General features: G+C 42.4%; 1 protein-coding gene and 1 pseudogene across 2 annotated transcripts in view; both read left to right on the top strand.

Moving 5' to 3' along the window:
- The first annotated feature begins 2438 nt into the window (after positions 1–2438).
- Positions 2439–4378, top strand: LOC143271783 (large ribosomal subunit protein uL22m pseudogene; annotated as a pseudogene).
- Positions 4379–10383: 6005 nt separating this feature from the next.
- The window catches only part of Armc1 (armadillo repeat containing 1), a 32998-nt gene continuing 21302 nt past the window's right edge, over positions 10384–22079 (top strand). Inside the window, exons 1-2 of one of the 2 annotated variants that reach the window (XM_006974669.4) lie at positions 10384–10576; positions 17783–18003. In XM_006974669.4, the coding sequence (XP_006974731.1) occupies positions 17821–18003 (183 nt within the window). In that variant the 5' untranslated portion in view covers positions 10384–10576; positions 17783–17820. Of the gene's footprint in view, positions 11381–17782; positions 18004–22079 lie in introns of both variants that reach the window. The other variant, XM_042270667.2, reaches the window with a different exon arrangement.

Raw genomic sequence — 22079 nt, 5'->3', positions numbered from 1 at the left:
CTGGGACAGCAGGAGGAAGGGTGAGATTTTAGCTCTGAGCTCTGACTTCTTGGCTTTCTCTTTTACATTGTTTCTGTGTTTCTTATTTAATAAGACGGTTGGTTACATCTACACCTTTCTTTTCCCAACTTTTTCCTTCCTCCCTCCCTTCCTCCCTTCCTCCCTTCCTCCCTTCCCCCCTTCCCCCCTTCCCCCTCCTACTCCCTCTTCCTCCCCTCCCTCTCTCTCTGTCCTCCCTCCCCCTCCCTCTCTCCCTCCCTGTGAACCACTGAGTTTAACTGGGCTACTTCTATGAGCACAGGCAACTTGCGGTGGCTGTGAAAAACATCTTTCCCTCACCCAGCAATGATTAACTGCCTATGGATCTTTAGAAAGGAGTGGGGCCCATGAGTCTCTCCCCACTTAGACACTTTTCAAACATTTTGATTTTGGAGCACGGTGAGTTAGTTCAATAGGTAAGGTGCTTGCTGCCAAGCCTAATTATAGCATGAATTTTAAAGAGTCTTATTAATAAAATCAAACCTGAGGCCAGTTATTGGGGTGAATGCTGGAAGATCAGAGAAGCAGAGCAAGCCACAGCTTCCTACCTTGCCAGTTCCTCATTTGATCCTGTTTCCTCAGACTGGAAGCTTCTGAGTCCTCATCCAGAATGAATCTCAGCTGAACTGCTGCTCCAAAGCCTGAAAGCTTAATAAGCTAAAAGCTTCTAGTTCCTGGTCTTCACACCTTATATACCTTTCTGCTTTTTGCTATCACTCCCTGGGATTAAAGGCTCGCTTTCTGGGATTAAAGGTGTGAATCTCCATGCTTGGCTGTATCCTTGAACACACAGAGATCCAGGTAGATCTTTGCCTCTGGAATGCTAGGATTAAAGGTGTGTGCCACCACTGCCTGTCCTCTATGTTTAATATTGTGGCTGTTCTGTTCTCTGAACCCAGATAAATTTATTAGCATGCACAATATTTCGGGGAACACAATACCACCACACCTAATGATGTGGATTTGATCCCTGGGACCCACATGAGAGAACCAACTCCTGCAAGTTGTCCTCTGACTTCCATACACATTCTGTGACATGCTACATTGAGCACATGTGTGCATGAAATGAACAAATGGGATTAAAATATGGGTTTTTTGTTGTACTGCTGAGACGGGACTCACATATGCTAGGGAAGTGCTTGAGCACTGGGCTGCACTCTAGCACCTAAATTTGCTTTATATATGTATTATGTAAAAGAGGTGTGCATATGCTAAGGCATGTGTGTGGAGATGAGAAGACAGTTTGCAGGAGTCTGTACTGTCCTTCTGCCATGTGGTTTCCAGGAACTGAACTCAGGTCACTGATGTCTTGGATGAAGTGCCCTCACCCTTTTTTGTGAGACGGGCTGGTTGAACTCCTGATCTTCCTGCTTCCATCTCCTGACTTCTGGGATTACAGGTGTGCACTGCCACACCTAGCAAAGTTGTTCTTAAACATTTTTTTTAATCACTGTCTATATGTGATGCTGAGGGGAGACGCACCTGCTACGGTGTGTGTTGTGTCAGAGAACGATTATGGCATCCGCTCTCTCCCTCCTCCTTTATGTGGTGAGGTGTTTTTGTTAGTTATTATTATGCGACACTATGTTATTCATTAAGCGGTGCTTTTACCATGTGAGGAAAGCCATAAGGCATGACAAAAACCACTATAAGACTTTATTAAGAGAAGGAACAGAGGGGAATGTGCTTAAGCCTACCGAAGATTGTGCAGGGAGAGAGAGGAAGAAGGGGGGGGGAGTCTGTGACCCGCTTTTTATAGATCCCCCCAGTATGTGCATTTGGGCTTAAGTAGCTATGCCACACATGCGCATAGATGACCTGATCATGCTGTGCACAAATTACATGACCATGCAGGGCACAGATTACATAGGACATAAGGCCCGGGGATGACTAAGCCTCTTGCTTGGCTACTGGACAGCACTTATGCAGTCTTGTAGCTGGGGGAGTGCCAGGAATTCCAATGGTTTTGAATGAGAAATCTCCACCATAGCTTCGTAGATTTGAACATTTGGTCCTGGGTTGGTGACACCAAATGGGGCAGTGGAATGTTGTGGAACTTTTAGGGGACAGAGATGTATTGGAGGAAATATATTACTGGAGAAAGGCTTTTGATATTCTAGAGCTACCCTTCCACCTCCCCACCCCCACTCCCCACCCATCTTCTGTGTGTCCTGGTTTGTTTGGTGTTTTTTGTCAGCTTGACACAAGCTAGAGTCATTTGGGAAGGAGGATTCTCAATGAAGAAAATGCTTCCATCAGATTGGCCTATAGGCAAGTCTCTTGGGCATTTTCTTGATTAATGATTGATGTGGGAGGGCCCAGCCCAGTATGGGCAGTGCCTTCTCTGTGCAGTTGATCCTGGGTTGTATAAGAAAGCAGGTTGTATAAGTAAAGCAGTCCACCATGGCCTCTGCTTCAGTTCCTGTTTCCTGTGATGTTGGACTGTGGTATGGAACTGTAAGCTGAAATAAACCTTTTCCTCCTCAAGCTGCTTTTGCTCATTTTGTTTGTTTGGTTTTGGTTTTTCAAGACAGAGTTTCTCTGTGTAGCTCTTGCTATTTTGAAACTAGCTCTGTAGACCAGGCTGGCTTTGAACTCACAGAGATCCTCCTGCTTCTGCTTCCTGAGGGCTTGGATTAAGTTGTGTGCTACCATACTGCCCAGCGTCATTTTTTTTTTTTTAAGCACAGCAAAAGAATATCTAAGACAGAATTTGGTACTGGGCATGAAGTATTACTGAGACAAACCTGAGCATGTGATTTTGGGAGGAATGTGGAAGGACTTTGGAACTTTGGACTAGAAAAGCCATTGAGTGCTCAGAGCTCATGTCCATCTATCAGGCTTTGGCTCAATTGGAGCTCAATGATAAGAAGGAGGATCAAATAATTAAAGAGGTTCTCTTAGAAGCACAAGACATGACAGTGAGATATAATAACGTGGAATTCAGATTCAATTTACATGTAGCTGAGTCTCCCTCAGCCAGGGCCTGAAGCACCTCTGTTACCATGGTTGAGGTTGCCTTAGCATCATAGAGAAAATCTATTATCACTATTTTGTGAAGCTGGTAGAAAGACCCCCACCAGAAATACCCAAGACAGCAGTTGACCACACCAAGGAGTATATTCAGCAGCTCTCAGCCAGACCATCATCCACACTCTGATGGTCATTCTGGCTCCACAGTATACAGTGTATTTATTTAACATTTATTTTAAAAAGTAAAAAACAAATGGTGAGAGAGAGAGAGCAAGAGCGAGCACAGAGACAGGGAGATAGACAGCATCATTGTGGCGAAAACTTCCTGAGGGCAAGCACACAGAAGTTGTGGTACACAGGGGATCAAAGTTGAATCTCATGCTGGCAGGAAACTTGGTAATGTGTAAGAGTCACCCAAGTGACTCTTGTATGTTGTGTGTTTTTGCTCTTAGCTTTTTTACTTTTTTGACTCTTTGGGGGTCCACCACCCAGCTCCCAAATAAATCACACATGGTGGCTTATTCTTAATTATAAATACTCGGCTTTAGCTTGGCTTGTTGCTGTCCAGCTTTTCTTAACGCTTATTATCCCATCTACATTTTGCCTCTGGGCTTTTACATTTCTCTATTTCTGTATACCTTTTCTTTCCTTCTTACTCCGTGTCTGGCTGTGTGGCTGGCCCCTGAAGTCCTCCTCTCCTTGTTCTCTTGCTCTTTATTCTTTCTTCCTCCCAGGTTTGTCCTATATATTCTCTCTCCTGCCATCCCTGCCTAACCTTTCTCCTGCCTTGCTATTGGCTGGTCATCTTTTTATTAGACCATCAGGTGTTTTAGACAGGCAAAGTAACACAGCTTCACAGAATTAAACAAATGCAACATAAACAAAAGTAACATACCTTAAAATTATATTTCACAACACTTGAAGGAGTCTTGGAGAGAGGATGAGGCTTGTCACTGTGTAACAGGCCTGGCATCCCTAGAGAGAGTTTAGGAGAGGCCATTAGTGAAGGTGCAGCCTCAGTTGCAGTAAAAGCCTCTGTGTTGAAGGGGTAATGGAGAGGAGTTGAACTGTGGCACTATGAGGCAGGGTCAGAGTCCCTGAAGAGAGCCCAGGAGAAGCTACTGGAAAATGTGCATCCCAGTTGCAGTAGAGATCCAGAAGTCAGCTTAATGAGATGACCACCTAGGAGAGCAGCAGCTGTAGAGTCGAGCTGGCCTGGACCTATGAGATAATCTGTGTGGACTGTGTGTAGCAGATCTGGAGAAGTGGAACTGCCTCAGCCCTATGGAGCCCAGAGGGATTCTCAGCGGGTTCCAGAAGTGAGTTTACATTGTTGAACTTTGGTTCTGCTTAGATTTGATTCTGACTGTCCCCTTGTCATTCTCTCTTGGAATATGGTGAGGGAGCAGGGAAAGGTAGCTGTCTGGTCCCTGGGGCTCCGATGGCTGGGGCCTAGGGGGTAGAGACCTGGTCTGCTGGTCCGGAGATGGGGCCTCACTTGTTCCCAGTCGGTGTAGGCTTATAATACTGGTGATCTGGTTCAGTGGCTGGATGGCTTCTTCTCTTGCATTCTTGGGTTGTGTTTTGCTCACTCGCGAACTCCTCAGCTGATCTTGTTTCCTCAGACTGCAGACTGTGGGCTTCTGAATCCTCTCCCGAATGGATCTCAGCTAACAGGTAGGGCAATCTCACCAACGCCTCCAAGTTGTTGGGATTCACAGGATCGGCAGTTGGGCCCTGGGTCGGCCTTGGGCAGAATATTTGGGTCTGTTCTCTCTCTTGGAATATGGAAGTATTTAACTTATTTTGATTTTACAGGAACCCATAGTTATGAAGCTTGGATTTTTCAGAGAAACCATTTGGAGTTTTAGAGACTTTGGATTTTTAGAGAGATTTTGAACATTTCAAAGAGAGTCTGTTATTTTTAAAGTGAAAATTTAAAGACTAATATGTATCAATATCACAATATAAAACATTACAACTTTTAAAAAGGGGTTTATTGTCCTGGTTGGGTGGTTTTTAAATTTTTTTTTTGTCAACTTGACATAAGCTAATGTTACTTGGGAAGAAGGGCTCTCAATTGAGAAAAATGCCTCCATAAAATTGACCAGTAGCAAGTCTGTTAGGCAATTTCTTGATTGATGATTGATGTAGGAGGGTCTACCCCACCATGGGTGGTGCTTCCTTGGGGGAGGTGGTCCTGGGGCGTGTAAGAAAGTAGGTTAAGCAAGCCATGATGAGCAAGCCAGTAAGCAGTGTTCCTCCATGGCCTCTGATTCAGTTCCTGTCTTGAGGTTCTTGCCTTTAGTTCCTTTGGTGGTGAACTGTGGTGAAGAATTGTAAGCTGAAATGAACATTTTCCTCTCCAAATCACTTTTTGTCCTGGTGTTTTATCGCAGCAATAGAAATCCTAATTATACACAAAGTAGACAGAATCTGATCTCTCTGCTTCCTGACTGCCAGGTGGGTTGAAGGCTCTTGCTGCCATGTCTAACCTAACTTGATTGACTGTACTCCTCTGTGACTTGAACTAAAATAAACCCTATTCTCCTCTAAGTTTCTTCTTGTCATGGAATTTTATCACAGCAACAGAAAAGTAACTAATACACATTCCAGGGATCAAATTCAGCACAGGCTTGCATCATCAGTGGGCAAGTGCCTTTATCTGCTGAGCCATCTTGCTGGTCTAGTTGTTGGTTCTTTGAGACATAGTCTTATTTAGCCCAGGCTGGCCTAAAACTCACTAATAGTCAAGGATGTCTCCCAATATTTTTGTCTCTGGACCAGCAAAAATATTTGTCTTTGTAGTTATTTTTTTGGGACAAGGTTTCTCTGTGTAGCCCCGGCTGTCCTGAAAGTTGCTCTGTAGACCAGGCTGGCCACGATCTTAGAAATCCACTTGCCTCTCCCTCCCAAATGCAAAAGGTTATTTTGTTCTGTTTTGCTTCCCATTTTGTTACCCTATCCTTGCACTGCATACCTAGGATGTATGTTGTAGTCCTTAAGGGACAGGTGTGGTGAAACATGCCTATATTCTCAGCACTTGGGAGGCTGTGGCATGAGGATCACAAGTTTGAAGCCAGCCTGAGCCACCTCAATGTTATTTGATGAAAATAAAGATATTCATCTTTATGATCTGAGTTTTAATTCACCTGGAATTTTTTTTGGAAAAGGATGTATATATTCAAATTTATTTTCATCTAGATGGCCAGTTTGGAGCTTCTATTTAGCCTTTTTTTTCCATAATTCATATGCTTTAAAATATATGTATTTGATAATATATAGAATGTATGATTAGAACTTATGAATAAATATATATTTCAGAACTATGTGCTCATTTTTTTCCTTTTTTGGAGACAGGGTCTACTGTACCCCATGTTGACCTCTAGCCTACCACATAGCCAAGGATGGCCTTGAACTTCTGATCCTCTTGACTCAACTTATCAAGTGCTAGGAAACTCAAAAGTTGTTTGACATGCTGAGAAATAAATCAGGGAAGCAACCCAAGGCATAACTGCTTCAAAAGGCAAGCAAATAAACAAAAAGTCACTTTGAAATAAATCTACGGAAGCAAAAAACCAAACCTATAGATTGAAAAAAAATTAAACTTTAAAATACTCAAAAAAGAAATTGAAGAAGACACTAGAAGACAGAAAGACCCATCCATCACCATGCTTATGGATTGGAAAAATTAACACTGTGAAATGGCTATTTTACAAAAAGCAACCTACAAATTCAATGTAATAACCCCCATCAAAATTACAAAGCAGGCCAGCAGAGAAGGCTCCATGGGGAAAACGTGCTTGCTGTGAAGACTATACACTTGACTTGATACCTGCAACTTATATCAAGGTGGAAGGCTGGAACTGACTCTACAAAATTGTCCTCTTACCTCCACTTGTAGACCATGGCATGCCCATGCCACATACCACACACACACACACACACACACACACACACACACACACACACACAAAGCCATTTGTCACAGAAATAGAAAAATAATTTATAATTTATTTGGAAGCATAAAAGACTCCATAGAACCAAAGCAATCCTGAGCAAAACCAATGTCAGAAGTAACATCAGACCTGATTCTGTGTTATAGTACAGAACCACATAACAGAAACAGCTTAGAATTGGCAAAAACAAAAACAAAACAGCCATCCAGATTAATTGAGAATAGCTGATCCAGATATAAACACACACAGTTATAGCCACCTGATTTTGATACCAAAAATATACATTGGAGGAAACTCAGCCTGCTTAACCAGTAGCGCTAGGAAAATTGAATATCCACATACAGAAGCATGAAGCTAGATACTTGTCTTTCACACTGCTAAGAAATCAACTCCAAACAGATCAAAGACTCTAATGTAAGATCTGTGACTTTGAGACTGTTAGAAGAAAAGGAAAAGACTTCAAGACATAAGCACAGGCAAGAACTTTCTGAATAGGATTACAGTTGCTCAGGAAATAAGTTCAATTGCAGACAAATGCGACCTCATGAAACTGAAAGGTTCCTATAATGAAAAGGAAATGCTTACTAGAGTAAAAAGACAGCCTACGGAATGGGAGAACATCTTTGCCAGCTATACATCTGACAGAGGAATAATATCAAGACTATAAAAAGAACCAAAACTGAAAAAGAATAACCCACAATTAGCAAATGGGCTAATGGAAGTGAACAGTCTACAAAATGAAATACAGGTAACCTGAGCAACAACATGTGAGAAATGCAAATTAAAACACATTTGAGATTCCATTGTACTCCAGTCAGGATGTTAGGAAACTAACCTTGGTAAGCATCTGGATGAAAGTGAACCTTCTCTGCTGCCGTTGGCAATATAAACTAATCTGGCATCTGTGGAACTCTGTATGGAAGTTTCCCAATAAACTATAAATCAATTTACACCACTCCTGTGTATTTATCTGAAGGACACCAAGACAACATATGAGACATTTGCACATTCATGTTTACTACAGCACTATCCATAATTGCCAAATGATGGAACCAAGCCAGCTGGATAAAGAAAGTGTGGCATGTAAAAACAAAGGAGTCTTTTCAGCCACAAAGAATGAAGTTATATATTCTTTTTGTAGGAAAATACACATAACTGGAAACAATCATATTAAATGAAATAAGCCAGTCTCAGAAAGATGAATATATTTTCTCTTGTTTGTGGTTCCTAGGTATTACATAATCTCATAAAATCATGAATGATACATGTCATGAAAGTAGAGGTGCAGCTGTCTTGGGGACAAAGGGGGACAATGGGAAGGGTAATTAAAATGAAGGTAGAAATGGGTGGGAGGGTGCTATTCCCAACATATAATATATACCTGTAAGAAAATGAAAAACAAGATGAGAAATTTCAAAAATGAAAAAGCATCGTCTGATCAGAAAACACTAGAAGCCACGGCTGTTTGAGCTCCCAAACTCTTAGCTCTTTGAAGGGCTGATTTTCCTTCTCTTTGACCCATAGCTAAGGCTGTATCTGGCACAATGTGTGTATTCAAAAGACGATTGTTAAATAAAACTGACAGGGTCTGAATAGTCTCTTAAGCAACACAGTGATTGAGAAACTCTACATTCCAGTCTGTCCCGTGGCAAGATATCTAAGACTCAAGCAATGACTCATAATGGTAGGTAGCACAACTTCATAGGTGTCAAGTTCAGACACTTTTAAATCAGGAATGAGAATTCATAAAAACTTAAAGACTTCCCTGAGGCTTGTAATCAATCCACTGGAGTTTAGGAAGCACCAATTATTTTTTAAGGCATCCTTTGCTTTTTAGTTCCAGCCATCTTTCCTTAGTAATGGCAGTTTGCAGAAAGTCTAGCCTCCCCAGAGCTTTAATGGCAGAAATATGAATACATTCAATTTCAGATGGTGAACTTCCAATAGATAAAGACTTTGTGAAACATATTTTCCCAACAGAGTCAAAACCCTGCCATTAATTACTAGTCAGAGAATAAGATATCTTTTCCTAATATGCAAATTAACCTTAGTAAAAGTAGTAAATTTATATTTCTGGATAACTGAATCTTTTATTAGAATATTAGACATTTTTTTATTTACTCAACTAGATAGGTTATGTTTAACTGGCTATGCCCTTTGGACTTAGTATATTTACTTTTTTCCCTTTCCTTCTTTTCCGTTTTCTACACCCACAGTTTTAATTCAGGCTCAATGTTCTCTTACTACCATTCCGCCTCAAGGCAAGGCAGACTTGTTTTTGCCCTAGGCCAGATAGTATTAGAGACCTGTCATTGTTTTCTACTGAGCATTACTTTGCTCCTGTTTTCATTTTAGGTTTATTATAATACGATAACCAGGAACAAGGGAACATAAAAAAACTCAACTAGATGGGTTCTTTTGTTGTTCTGTTTATTAAGTCAAGGTCTCTGTGAAGGTCTAGTTAGTCTAAACTGGCCTTGAACTTTTGGAATGATTCCCCTTCAGCCTTAGGCTACTTAGTGCTCAGATCACAGGCCTGCGCCATCTTGGCCGTCTGGTTTATAAATTCACTAACAAACTATTGGAGATAAGAACTTAGAGTACAGTCTGGTACTCTTCCACACACTTTCCAAATTAAAGCCCCTTCAAATTCCTTGTAACAACAACCAATCCCTGTAACTTTAATATATGAACTACATGTCAGAATCAGACAGTAAAAAAGAAAATCACAATGAGTGTGATGGGTGCATTATTTTCAGATTGGCCTGCGGGATTTGGATTACAATTCGGGAAATACTTTGGAGCCTGAAACACAAATCTAAACCAACCTCTCAATGACTACTATCGATAAAACAAGTATGTCTTTACTTTGATACATAGAAAGCAGTATTCAAAACTTCACGACGAACTTGAAAAAGTGACAGAAGTCACAAGAAAGAAGACAAACTCGTTCCGACGTCAAGTCACCTCAGCCAACCCTTGCTCTTGGCGTCCTTTGCTTTGCTAGAAAGCGGCACTAACAAGAAATGAACGAAATCCAAGGACGCCAGAGAGCCGACGTTCATAGTTAAAAACTACAAGGAAACGTCTGAAGATTCTGAGTAAAGACTCACAGACGCGGATGAAGGATTACGAGGTTGTTTTATTAGACCTGGAAGACTTGCAGTAGACGGAATATTCGGTTTGAATTTCTGAACACAGAAGCAGAAGGCAGGCCAGGGGAACTCTGGGAGTTGTAGTCGCGAAACAGCGATGGACTCAAATTTATGTAGGACTCGCTGGACGGCGAGACCTTGGGGCCAATTCAGTGTTCTGAGTTCTCATTGGTCGCGGCTAGTTCACCAATGAGAGCGTTAGTTTGAAAATATCCCTTCGCTGATTGGGTGGCCTTCCTCACGTTGGACTCATTCTCAGCCAATGGGACGATGAAAGCAGCAGAGGTGACAGGGTCACCGCGGATCCTGCAGAACCTCCTCCGCCAGCGACTCAACCCTGTGGTGCTTTGAGTCAGGCCGCGGCTCGGGCTCACCGCGCCGCCGGTCGTGTGCCGTCGTGGGTGCGGCTCTGATGCTGCGGCTGGCCCCGGACGCCCGGAGCTCTGGAGGGTACGTGAGCCGGGGGCAAGCTGGGGCCGGGAGGCGGCCGCCGCACCGCGGGCCCGCCGCTGCGCTCGCCCCCTGCCAGCATCCCGCGGGACGTTTCTGCAGCCTCCAGACGCTTGCTCTTCTCCCCGCCTCCGACTTTGACCAGCCAGCCTGCCTGCCTGACGGGTAGTGGGTGTCGTCTGCCTCTTTTGCTTTTGCTTCAGCTCTCGGCGCTCTTTCTGTAAATCCCGCACACTTGCGAGTCTCAGCGCGCAGGCCTTCATTCAAGAGAAACCCGTGGCCACAGGTGGTGGGCATTTGCGCAGTTAGCGGCTCTTTTCGTGATACTATCTGCCCGGCGCTTGCAGTAGAAGGCCCCACTTGGGCCAGTTCTGTGCTTGCTTGATTGCCTGAAAATTTTCTGTCTTGCGTTCTTATTTTCTTTCACCCTGAAGCCCTCTCAAGACTGTTATGTGAAGAAACTGAGGCTTGGAGGAGGTAACTCAGTTCCCAGAGTTACAGTTAGTCTCAGTGTTTGATGGTGGTGGTTGCTCCTCACCCCCACTTAACTCATAAGGACTTAGGCTGCAGCTGTTAGCACGTGAGAGCTAAGTACTTCTATGAATTAAGTGGTGATCCTTGGCTGAAAGAAGAGAACCTTTCCGACATCTGCCCAAATACAGATGTCTCACGTGCTGCGTGCTCCTAAGACTGCTTGCCTGAGAGCGGCGTAGTCCTCATCTGGAAGCTGGTCGGACATCTCAGATTCCCAGACCCCACTGCACCCACTGAGCTTGAACTTGCTTTTCTAACAAGATTCCTGAGGTGATCGCAGTGCATATTAACGTTTGAGGAGGATTGTGTTTGTTCACATAGAACCAAGGAGGAGAAAATAAGGCTGGGTCGTGGTGGTGTATGCCTTTAATCCCAGCATTGAGGAGGTAGTGGCAAGCAGATCCTTGTTAGTTCCAGTCCAGTTTCATCTACATAGGTCAGCCAAAGCTAAGTAAGGAGAAGAAAAGCTAAAGGCATACATTATACGCCTTCTAAGACTGAGATACAGAAAGGCAAGGACAGAGTTTTTCAGTTTTGTCATTTGTAAGACTTGATTTTTCATTTTTAAAAAATGAAATGTGCCTCTTGACAGTTTTAACTTAGCAGCTTCAAATCTTAAAATAGACCTCAGTGTGTAAGGTGTTTCAAATCGTCTTGTAAGACAGCAGGTGCTGGTTTTAAAGGTGAAAGAGCAAACTAAGACAAAAGAATGTTAATTTACTGCTGACGGTTAAAAGAACCTTTCGTTTATTCACACACGGTTCGTTGCAGTCTGGTTGTCCTGTGTAAGGCCCACACCCCAGTTTTCTTCATTTGCCATGAAGATCTTCCAATTAGTTTCTTTGGAAGGAAGGGGTTTTTCCAGTTTATTCATTTGGTAATTTGATAATTAAACTGAAACAAGCTGCCAGATTCACAATATCCCATTGCTCAATAATTAAAGATAGTGTCTCGGAGAGTTTTAGTTCTCAGTGTTTTTTTTAAATATATATATATATATATATATATATATTTTTTTTTTTTTCCTGTGATTGAGTGTTTTGCCTGCATATATGTCTGTGCACCATGTGCATGCCTGGTGCCAGAAGAGGGCATTGGATACTCCAGAACTGGATTCTCTAGTTCTGGATAGTAAGCTGCTATCTGGGTGCTGGGAATTGAACCGGGACTTCTGGAAGACCAGCCAGTGTTTCTAACTGCTGAGCCATCTCTTAAGCCCCACTTCAGTGCTTTGTTCAGAGGTGTTCATTTATGTACCCGAAAAAAGTTTTAGGCTCCTGTTTGCATCAGAAATCATTTGATGTGCTTGATCTTGGGTCTTGCCTTCAAAAATACCTACTGGTGTTTTTGATAGGCCCGAGGAAGTTGTATTGATTGAGGCTGCCCAGGTTCATGCTTCTTGACCTTAGTACTTTGGGTGAAACACATCTAGCAAACAAATGAACAAATGTATTTATGTTTGAGCCTAATGTGGTGTTCATTATAGAAAGTAAGGGAAGGATTTTGTTTGTTTTAATCTTCATTGTAGTTCATTATCTCGTATACATTGGCTCAGATCAGCATTTCAGGTTATTTTAAATTAGTATCCCTCTTTGTTGGTGCTGTGTACTTGTGTGTGTGTGTGTGTATGTATGTATGTATGTATATATATATATGCCTGTGGAGGTTGGAGGTTAACCTTGAGCATCTTCCTTCATCTCTTAACACCTTAGTTTTGAAGCAGGGTCTTTTGCTGAACCTGGAGGCTCACTGATTTGGCTAATTGGCTGACCCGTGAGTTCCAGGGCTCTCTGCAGCCCCAGCACTGGAATTACTAGATGTATGCCACTGTGCTTGGTTTTTTTGTTTGTTTTGTTTTTTGTTTGTTTTGTTTTACACGGGTTCTCGGGGTCCAAGTGCAGGTCCTTGTGCTTGCTCATTCAGCTCATCCTTTACCCACTGAGCCATCTCCCCAACAATGTGTGTGTGTGTTCTCAAGTGGGTGTGTGCATAGGGTGCATGTGCGTGTCTGTGCGCATATGTGGATGCCAGAGATTGGTATCGGTGTCTTTGTCAGTCTCCCTCCACTTTACTCTTTGTGACAGGGTCTGTCACTGACCCTCCAGGGATCCACCTGTCTCCACCTCTACAGCTAGGATTACATACATGCACCACTTCACCCTGCTTCTACATTGGGGTTGGAAATGCAAGCTCAGTTTTCATGCTTGCACTTTATCAACTGAACCATCTCTCTAGCCCTAAAGTTATTTTTAGTGTGCCACAATGAATTGAATTTTTTTACGTTAGCATATAAAGTAATGAATTTCATGATGGCATCTTCATATGTCATTATATGTTGCTCTTATTCATTCCCTTCCCTTGTTTATTTTGAGGTCTGTTAAATTTGGAATAGAAGTTTGGAGTGAATTATGCACTAATCACGTATAACCATTCTTCCAGTTTATGAAGGCAAATATCTCCATCAAACAATTTAACTTGATAGTTACCAAAAAACCTACAAAGTATATTTAGTAAATAAGTCAGGCGTAAATTTCTAATTTAACAAAAAAGATTTATTTTTTGATTATATGTGTGGGTAAGTGCACATGAGTGCAAATGCCCATGGAGGACAGAAGAGGGTATTAGATGCCCTGAACCTGGAGTTACAGGTGGTTGTGAGCTACCAAGCATGTATATTTGGAGCTGAACATGGGTCCTCTGCAAGGGCAGTATGCACTCTTAACCTCTCAGCCATCTCTTCCCCACAAGTTCTAACTTTGAAGCCAGGCCATGGCAGACAAGTGTAATCCTATTACTCCAGAATCAGAGAGGGGAGACTGTCTTTTTCCTCCTCCTCCTTCTCTCCCTCCTCCTCCTCCCCTCCTCTTCCTGCTTCCTTTCTTTGTATGTGTATGTGGCACTACTAGGAAAGTGCTCTTTTACCCCAGGCTTGTTTCCGTCTTCCTAACCCCAGCATAACTCTTACAAATCATCGAATTTGACAGGCACAGTTGTGCACTCAGGTCATGTCAGCACTCAGGGCTTTCGAAGAGGGTTCCTACAAGTTAGAGCCTAGCTGGGGCTGTTCAATGAGACCTTCTCTTAGAAATAAAATTAAGATAAAATAAAAATTGCTTATGTGAACTCAGCAGTCTACAGAAACATTGATTATTTAAAAAGATTCAGGCCACATAGTTAGAAAGGGGTGTGTGTAACCTGATGCCATCAGATATTAAAATAAAATGAACTTTTGACATTGAGTAGCTCTGCCCTGGAGTTTTACATCAAGCCTGTAATTTGAAGGGCAGACCGGAGCTCAGCCTGCTTGGCTTGTCTCATTTGAAAGCTGTGGTCCATGCCCTTGACCACAGCTCTGCTTGTTGCAGTTGGTTTCTGTCGCTGCCTGCCAGTCCTGACTTGTCCTAGATAGACCCTAGCTTGAGCCCTTCTCAGTAGGGTTTGAAGATTGGAAGTTTGAAGATATTTTCAGGCCATTCCAACGGATCAGGAAGATTATGTATAACATTTAAGGGATAATCTCCATTGGGTAGTTATCCAAGGATGGCAAATTAAAAACAGAACTGTATAGTCTCAAGGAAGGCCTGGGTTCTGTGAAAAAGCCACTGTTTGTAGGGTTTGGTTGTGTTGGTGTTGGTGTGTGTGTGTATTGGCACACATGTCACAGTGTGCCAAGGGTGGACAAGATGTGGGAGTGGGTTCTTTTGTTCCACTGTTTGGGTTCCAGAGATGGAACATAGTTAGCAGGTTTGGCAGCAAGTGCCTTTGCCTGCTGAGCCATCTCACTGATGTGTGGTCTTGTTTCTGTCTTTTGACACAGTATCTCTTGTAGCAAAGGCTGACCTCAAACTTGTGTTATCTGAGGATGATGTGAACTGCTCCCTCCTGCCTCTCAACTCTCTCAAGTACAGGGGTTGCAGGCATGCACCACCATGCATGGCTGAGTATTAGGTCTTCTTACAGGTTGGTTGAGATGTGTGCCATGGACAGTACAAAACCTGTGGGTAAGCTTAATTTCTAAGCAGGGGTATTCAGATGCTCATGGGAGAACCTAAGGAACCACAAATCCTAAACCTGGTAGTCTCATCCATGTGTTCAGTGCAGTGTCTTCTATCCTGACTTTAGAATGGCAAAAATAACTAATATTTTGATTCTAAGATAATTACCTGATAAAGATTATGTTGTTACCTTCTTTTCCTTGAGTTCTTTGTATTTGCTTGGAGATTAAAATTATTAATGTATTTTTTCTTGGTATGGTATGAGTTAAAGACCAATACTGGTTTTAACATTGCTAAGTAAGTTACTCTAACACTATTTTGAATTTCTTTTTTTGTCATGTAACTGAAAACTACCTTTTATTGAACATTTACTATGTGGAAGGCATAGACAAAGCTCTTTGTATGTATTATCATTTCATTGATAAGGTGTGATGTTTTTGTAGCTTGTGTTGTCAACCTCATTTTACAGATGTGGACATTGATACAGAGTGTAAGAGGTTTCCCAGAAATTATAGCTTTTCAGAAAAGATTTTATTGATGTGCGTGCGTGCGTGCGTGCGTGCGTGCGTGTGTGAGAGTGTGTGTGTGTACGTGTATGCAGCCACGTGTGGGTGCCTTCAGAGGCCAGAGGAGGAGTTGGCTGCCCTGGAGCTGAGGTCCCTTGCTGTTGTGAACCTCCTGGTGTGGGTGCTGGGAACTCAGGTCTTCTTGAAGAGCAGGAAGCACTCCTAGCTGCTGGGCCATCTCTCCAGTCTCTTAAAGCACAGTTTCTAAGTGACCAAACCTCAGTCTGGTGTGACTGGAAGACTTCTTGAATGCATAAAGAACCTGGGGGCGGGGGTGTATCTTTTGCAGTGCGGAGGATAGAACCCAGGTCAGGGTTCTAATGCTGGCCCACACACCTAGTGCTGGTGTTAGGACGTACTTTTTGTGAGTCAGGGTCATGCTGTAGTCAGGCTGACTGAGCTCTTGCTTCAGCCCCTAGAGGCCTGGGCTCCCAGGCATGTGTGTGCTCCTGGCTAGGAAATACTCATTCTGTCCCTTCCTCCACTACTACCTCTGCTTTACTCTTTATCTTTTACACCTCTGTGTGTGCTGAGTCCTGTTCTACTTTGTTACCTTTTCCCACCAAATACTTGAATAGTCTTTGCTGGAGTTTTAAGACTTTATCCGTTTATGCCTATTAACATCTGTATGTTCTTCAGAATAAGGAATTTAATACAAAGTCTGATTAGTTGAAGTTACTGGTTTTTAAATTTCTGCATTTACAAAAATTATTTCTTCATGTTTGTTTCTTTGGTTTTTACATGTCCTATAATGCTCTGTTTTTTAAGGCAGAGACTTACTTGTAACCTATGCCTTGAACTCAGGAACCCGTGATCCTCTTGTCTTACTGAAGCCTGTGTGTTGAGATTATAGATGTGACCTACCGAACCCAGATACGCCGGTTGCTTACATGGAGGGAAGATATACTAGATTTACAAGGAGGGGTTAGAAAGTAGAAAGACTGCTGAGGAACAGAACACACTAGGAAACAAGAGCTCCCCAGCTCCATACTTAGTGACCTGACAACCTGGGACAAATATTCAACTTGCCTGGGACGTTTCACTGTGAAATGAATTGCCTCATCTCCTGTCCCCTCTTCTCATTGCTTTTCTGTTAGGCATTAGGAGATGACAGAGATGAGTCCAGTTTCATTGCCAGCATCCAGGCTGCTCCGTCGAGGCATAGATGAGACGTACAAAATGGGCTCTTGACTTCTTCCAGAGAAGTCCTTTTTCTTTTTTCTTTTTCTTCCCTGCCCTTGGGATTGAACTCGGGAACTAAGTAAGGTATACTAGGCAGTGTTCTGCCATTTAGCTATACCCCTAGTTCCTTGAAGAAAATTTTTGTTTTGACACAGGGTCTTAGTCGCCCAGGTGGTCCTGAGCTCGAGTTCTTTCTGCCTCAGTCTCAGTAGTGTGGATCACAGGTGTGCCACAGTCTCTGGAAAGGCCTCCTTTGGTGCTCTCCTTTTCCCGAGGAGACTGTGTCTTTTGTAGATAGTTCCATGTGTCTCCCCAGTCCCTCCCCACAGATGAGCAATGAAAACCCAAGCTGTCAGCTCCCTACTTTTCCTTGAGGCACTTGCTGTAGGCCTAGAAATGTTTTAGGAGAGGAACAGTCCTGGCAGTGGTACAGTCTGAAAGGAGAGCAAAGGTTACGAGCTTGTACATAAAGACCTTGTTTATTGGAACCATAGTGCTAAAATATGTGTTGCTAAAATGGGATTTATTGGAATATTGAAGATGACATATGCTCTTTTGCATATATAAATAACCTGATTTCTTCCTTCAGCTTATGTTCATTTTATTTCTCACAAGCTCTGGAATTGCCAGTTCTTATTTTTGTGTGTGTGATTTAGATTCATCTGCTTCCTTCTAAAGATACTATAATGCAGTTACTTTAAAAGCACCATAGCTGGGCATAGTTGGCGCATGCTTTATAACCCTGGCTTTTGAGAAGTAGAGGCAGGAGGATCAGGAGTTGAAGGACAGTCTCAGCAACGTAGGTTGTCTGAGGCCAGTCTGGACTATGTGAGACCCTGTCTCAGTAAGTAAATAAATAAACAGATGGGATCCTAGTCTACCTTGGCAGACTATAACTAATTTTGTCAACCTTACTTTTCTTTTTACAGAATTTAAGAAGATTGTATTCATGTGCATGTCATAGAAGATGAATTCATCCTCTTCTACTGTGAATGAAGAGCCTGATGCTCTGTCTGTAGTTAACCAGCTACGGGATTTAGCAGCAGATCCATTAAATAGAAGAGCCATCGTCCAGGATCAGGGATGTCTGCCTGGCCTTATTTTATTTATGGACCATCCCAACCCCCCTGTTGTTCACTCAGCTTTGCTTGTGAGTTGCTTTTAATATTTTCAGTCTTGATGTTTTAATTTTGCAAGTAAGAATTTTCAAAGTCCTTTGATAACATGGTAAAAGACTAAAGGACATTGTTAGATCATGCAGTCTGTATTTTGGCATATAAAAATATGGAAACGATGACATGTGTAGTTCTTTAACACAAATGGCCACATGTTGGTTTGGTTCTTTAATGTAAATGGTAACTATGTAACACCTATAATAAAATGCCCTGGTACTTGGTATTTTCAGTTAACATGTTGATCTATTATTTTTGTTTTCTTTTTGACATGGGATATTGCTGTGTTGACCAGGCTGTTCTTCCAGTTCTTGGGCTCAGGTCATCCGTTGAGTGCAGACATATACCACCACACCCAGATCATTACTGTCTTTGCCCTCTCTCCTCCCCCCCCCCCCCATTGTATGTATAGCTGGGGCTAAACCCGGGGCGTTATGCATATTAGGCAAGCTTCTATTACTGATCTGTGTTCCTTAGCCCAGCAGTTAAGAGAACTCGTGAGTTCAGAAAGGTACTTTTTAGTACAGGGGATTGAAATTGGCATTAAGTACATCCTGTACAGAACTACAGCCATCACTCAAAAGATACTTTTTTTAAAATTACATAACAGATTTTTTTCTGTTGTTGGGGAAGTAGATGGAGATAGGATCTTACTTTGTATCGCAGGCTAACCTAGAACTCATTTATCCTGGCCCAGCCTTCCAAGTACTGGGATTACAGTTGTTTACAACCCCATCTGGTTCATAATAGACTTTAAAGATGTAACTCATGTGCCATCATAAAGTTCATGTGTTCAAAGTGTACACTTGAGTGGCTTTTATTTACAGAATGGTATAGCCATCCTTGTAGTCAATTTTAGAACATTTTAATTTTGTTATATTGTTTTGAGGCATAGTCTTATTATGTATTCAGGACTACCTGGAACTTGAGGTTCTGTTGATTCAGCCTCTCAAGTGTTGGGATTTAGAAGAGCGTTACCACATCTTTCTTTAGAACCTTTCTATCACCCCAGAGAGAGTACTGTTCTGATCACCTCCTACTCTCTAGTACCATCCCCATTGCTTAAGCAGCACTGGACTACATATTTGCTACTCTGCAAAAATGCCTATAGAGTTTTCATGTAGATACAATGATATGCTATGTGACTTTTCTTTCATTTGTGTTATGTTGGGACAGATATACCTCAACAAGTTTCAGTGCTTCATTTCTTTCTATGTCTGGATAACATTCTATTGTATGGACATACACCATTTTGTTTATTCATTCACTAGTTGACGGACATGCCACTCATTTTAATCTACGGTAAGGAGGACAGATAAGGACAGAGAAAATATACAGGCTCAAAGCTAATAATTCAAAAGGAATTATGAGAAATGTGGAGCCTAGAGACATGGGAAGCAAGACCATCAGACAGATCCAGAATAGAGGAATTGAGTGACAGGTAGAATCTGATCCCTTCAGTAGTCCTTAATACAGAAAAGAAAGGCAGCTGGCGTGGAGGAGAGAGGTGTGATGGAAGTAACCATTACACATTTTAAGGGATGTGTCAGTTGGGTGTTATTTGTAGACCTGACTTATATCCTGATTTAACAAATTGATCATAAGCAATTTTGAAGTGGCTGGAAGTGAGTGTACAGTATACAGTGATGACACTAAACAGTCATTATGAAGGCTGGTCGGATGACTTGGCACTTAGGAGCTCAGGCTGCTCCTGCACAGTACTGTAGTGTGTGGTACGTAGGCATGCGTATAAGCAAAATACCTAGATACGTAAAATAAAACATAAAAAATTGCAGAATCACGATTGCCCGTAAGATGGCTTGGTGGCAGGTGAAAGTGTTTGCCGCCAAGCCGGATGGCCTGAATCCACGCCTGGAACTCACATCTTGGGAGGAGAGAACCAACTTCGGCAAGTTGTCTGGTGACTTCCAGGCATTGTGTTGTGGTGCAGGAGCATGCACACACAAAATAAGTAATGTAAAAATTAAATGAAAAATGTAATGCTTTTGTGCGTGGTGTCTAATGCTGTCAAGTGTGGTGGCACACACTAACCCTGGCACCTGAAAGGCCAAGGCAGGCATATCTGTGAGTTTGAGACCAGCATGGTCTAGAGAGTGCGTTCCAGGCCGGTTAGCACTGTGTAGTGAGGCTCTGTCAAAGCTGCTGTTGGAGTGTTATTAGCTAGACGGTGAAAATGTGTTAAGACTTGAAGAAAAGGTTGTTACTTTTTTAAAAAAGGTCATTTGTGTAGGATTTAATTTACAGAAATTTAAAGAAAATTTAAAACTAATTTCTTCCTGGGTATGGTGTCACACCTTTGATCCCAGCACTTTGGAGGCAGAGGCAGGTGAATCTCTGAGTTCAAGGCCAGCATAGTCTACATAATGAGTTCCAAGCTGGCCAGGTATACACAGTGAGACCCTGTCTGAAAACCCAGAACAACAACAGACAGAAACATCAAACTAATTCTTAGAGATAGTGAAATATCTACAGATGAGATGTTCTCTAAGGTTCAGATGACTGTGGACCAGAGAGAGGGGTAGAACCAGATTGTCGAGTGACTGGTGCTTATTAAAGCTGAATGATGGGTACATAGGGGTCACCACACATTTTCTTTATGTATGTACCCCAATATTTCTGTAACAGTTTAAGAGAGACGAGCTGGAAGCAGGAGGATGAGGAGTTAAAGGTCAGCCTGTATCACATGAGATGTCGCTTTAATCAAATAACTGGCAGAAACAGCAGAAGGGGGAAGTTTCTTTTGTCTCAGGTTTTCAGAGGGATTTACTTCATGATGGGGAAGGCATGGCAGAGCAGCTCAGTTCATGCATTTATGGTGGTGAGCGTGTGTGTGTGTGTGTGTGTGTGTGTGTGTGTGTGTGTGTGTGTGTGAGAGAGAGAGAGAGAGAGAGAGAGAGAGAGAGAGAGAGAGACTGACTCTGACTCCTTACATCCTAACGTCCTAGTGACTGTCAAGTTGAATGGCAGCCAGGATTGGTATAACCTTCAAAAGCTCCCCACCCCCTGCAGTGATCTAGCCAGACCTTCTTAAAGGAGCCACAGCCTTCAATAGTGCTACAAACTGGATCAGCTCTTCAAAACATGGCCCTTTGCTGGGGGACATTCCAGAATCAAACCACATCAGTAATTTTTGTTTGTTTTGTTTTGTTTTGGAAACAGAATCTCTACTATATGTAGCCTGCCCTGTCTCATCTCCCTTAGTTTGGGGTTACAGGTATGGCACCATCACATCTGGCTGTGAGTAGGTAATTTTTGAGGAGGATTTCCTAAGTATAGAAACTAGGAAAGAGGGAGGGTAAAATTGCTCAGCACTGCTGAGAACTGCTTAGTGCAGTAGTGTTGGTTTGATAGGATCCTGTGACCAGATTCTTAAACTACTTTTCTTCCCACTTCAGGCCTGCTATAGGCTCTGAGAGCCTACTAGCTGGATTTGTCCAGGGTTGATACTTGGGCAGGTAAGTGGGACAGGATGACTGCAAGGTAGTTAGACTAGGGTCATGGCAAGAGTGGTTAAAAATGGTGAGGTTATAGGTGCCAGCCTGAGCAGTGAGGGAGCTGAAATAGAAGCTAGAACTAATGAAAACCTGGAGGCCCGAGGGTTGAGGTTCTAATAAGGATGACAGCAGGCCTGCATTTTAATAGTTCCTCTTTCATAATACAGCTTCAGAACTTGAGTTCAGTGGTCACTCTGTTTGGTAAGCTGCATTTTGAATTTATTTGTCCACTTTTATCAGATGCTTTATGTATGATGTGAGATCATACAACAATATGTCCTTCTCTTCTCCCATCTTTGTTTTATTTTCATTATATACTTCTACGCGTTTCTGCTATATGTGTACATCCTTACATTTGCTTTAAACAGTGAGTGTCCTTTCAGTCTTTGTGCGAGGGATACTCAGGATTGGACTAGAACCTCACACCTGCTAAGCAAGCACCTAGCTAACTCCCTAGTACTCAGTTTTAAAATATATTACATTTTTAAAATTCAGTTTGATTTTGTCTGTGACAGGGTCTCACTAGATAGCCTTGGCTG

The sequence above is a fragment of the Peromyscus maniculatus genome, chromosome 2, assembly GCF_049852395.1.
Source record: "Peromyscus maniculatus bairdii isolate BWxNUB_F1_BW_parent chromosome 2, HU_Pman_BW_mat_3.1, whole genome shotgun sequence".
NCBI lineage: Eukaryota > Metazoa > Chordata > Mammalia > Rodentia > Cricetidae > Peromyscus > Peromyscus maniculatus.
Note: the sequence above shows the minus strand (reverse complement) of the source record. Positions and strands in the feature narration are given on the sequence as shown.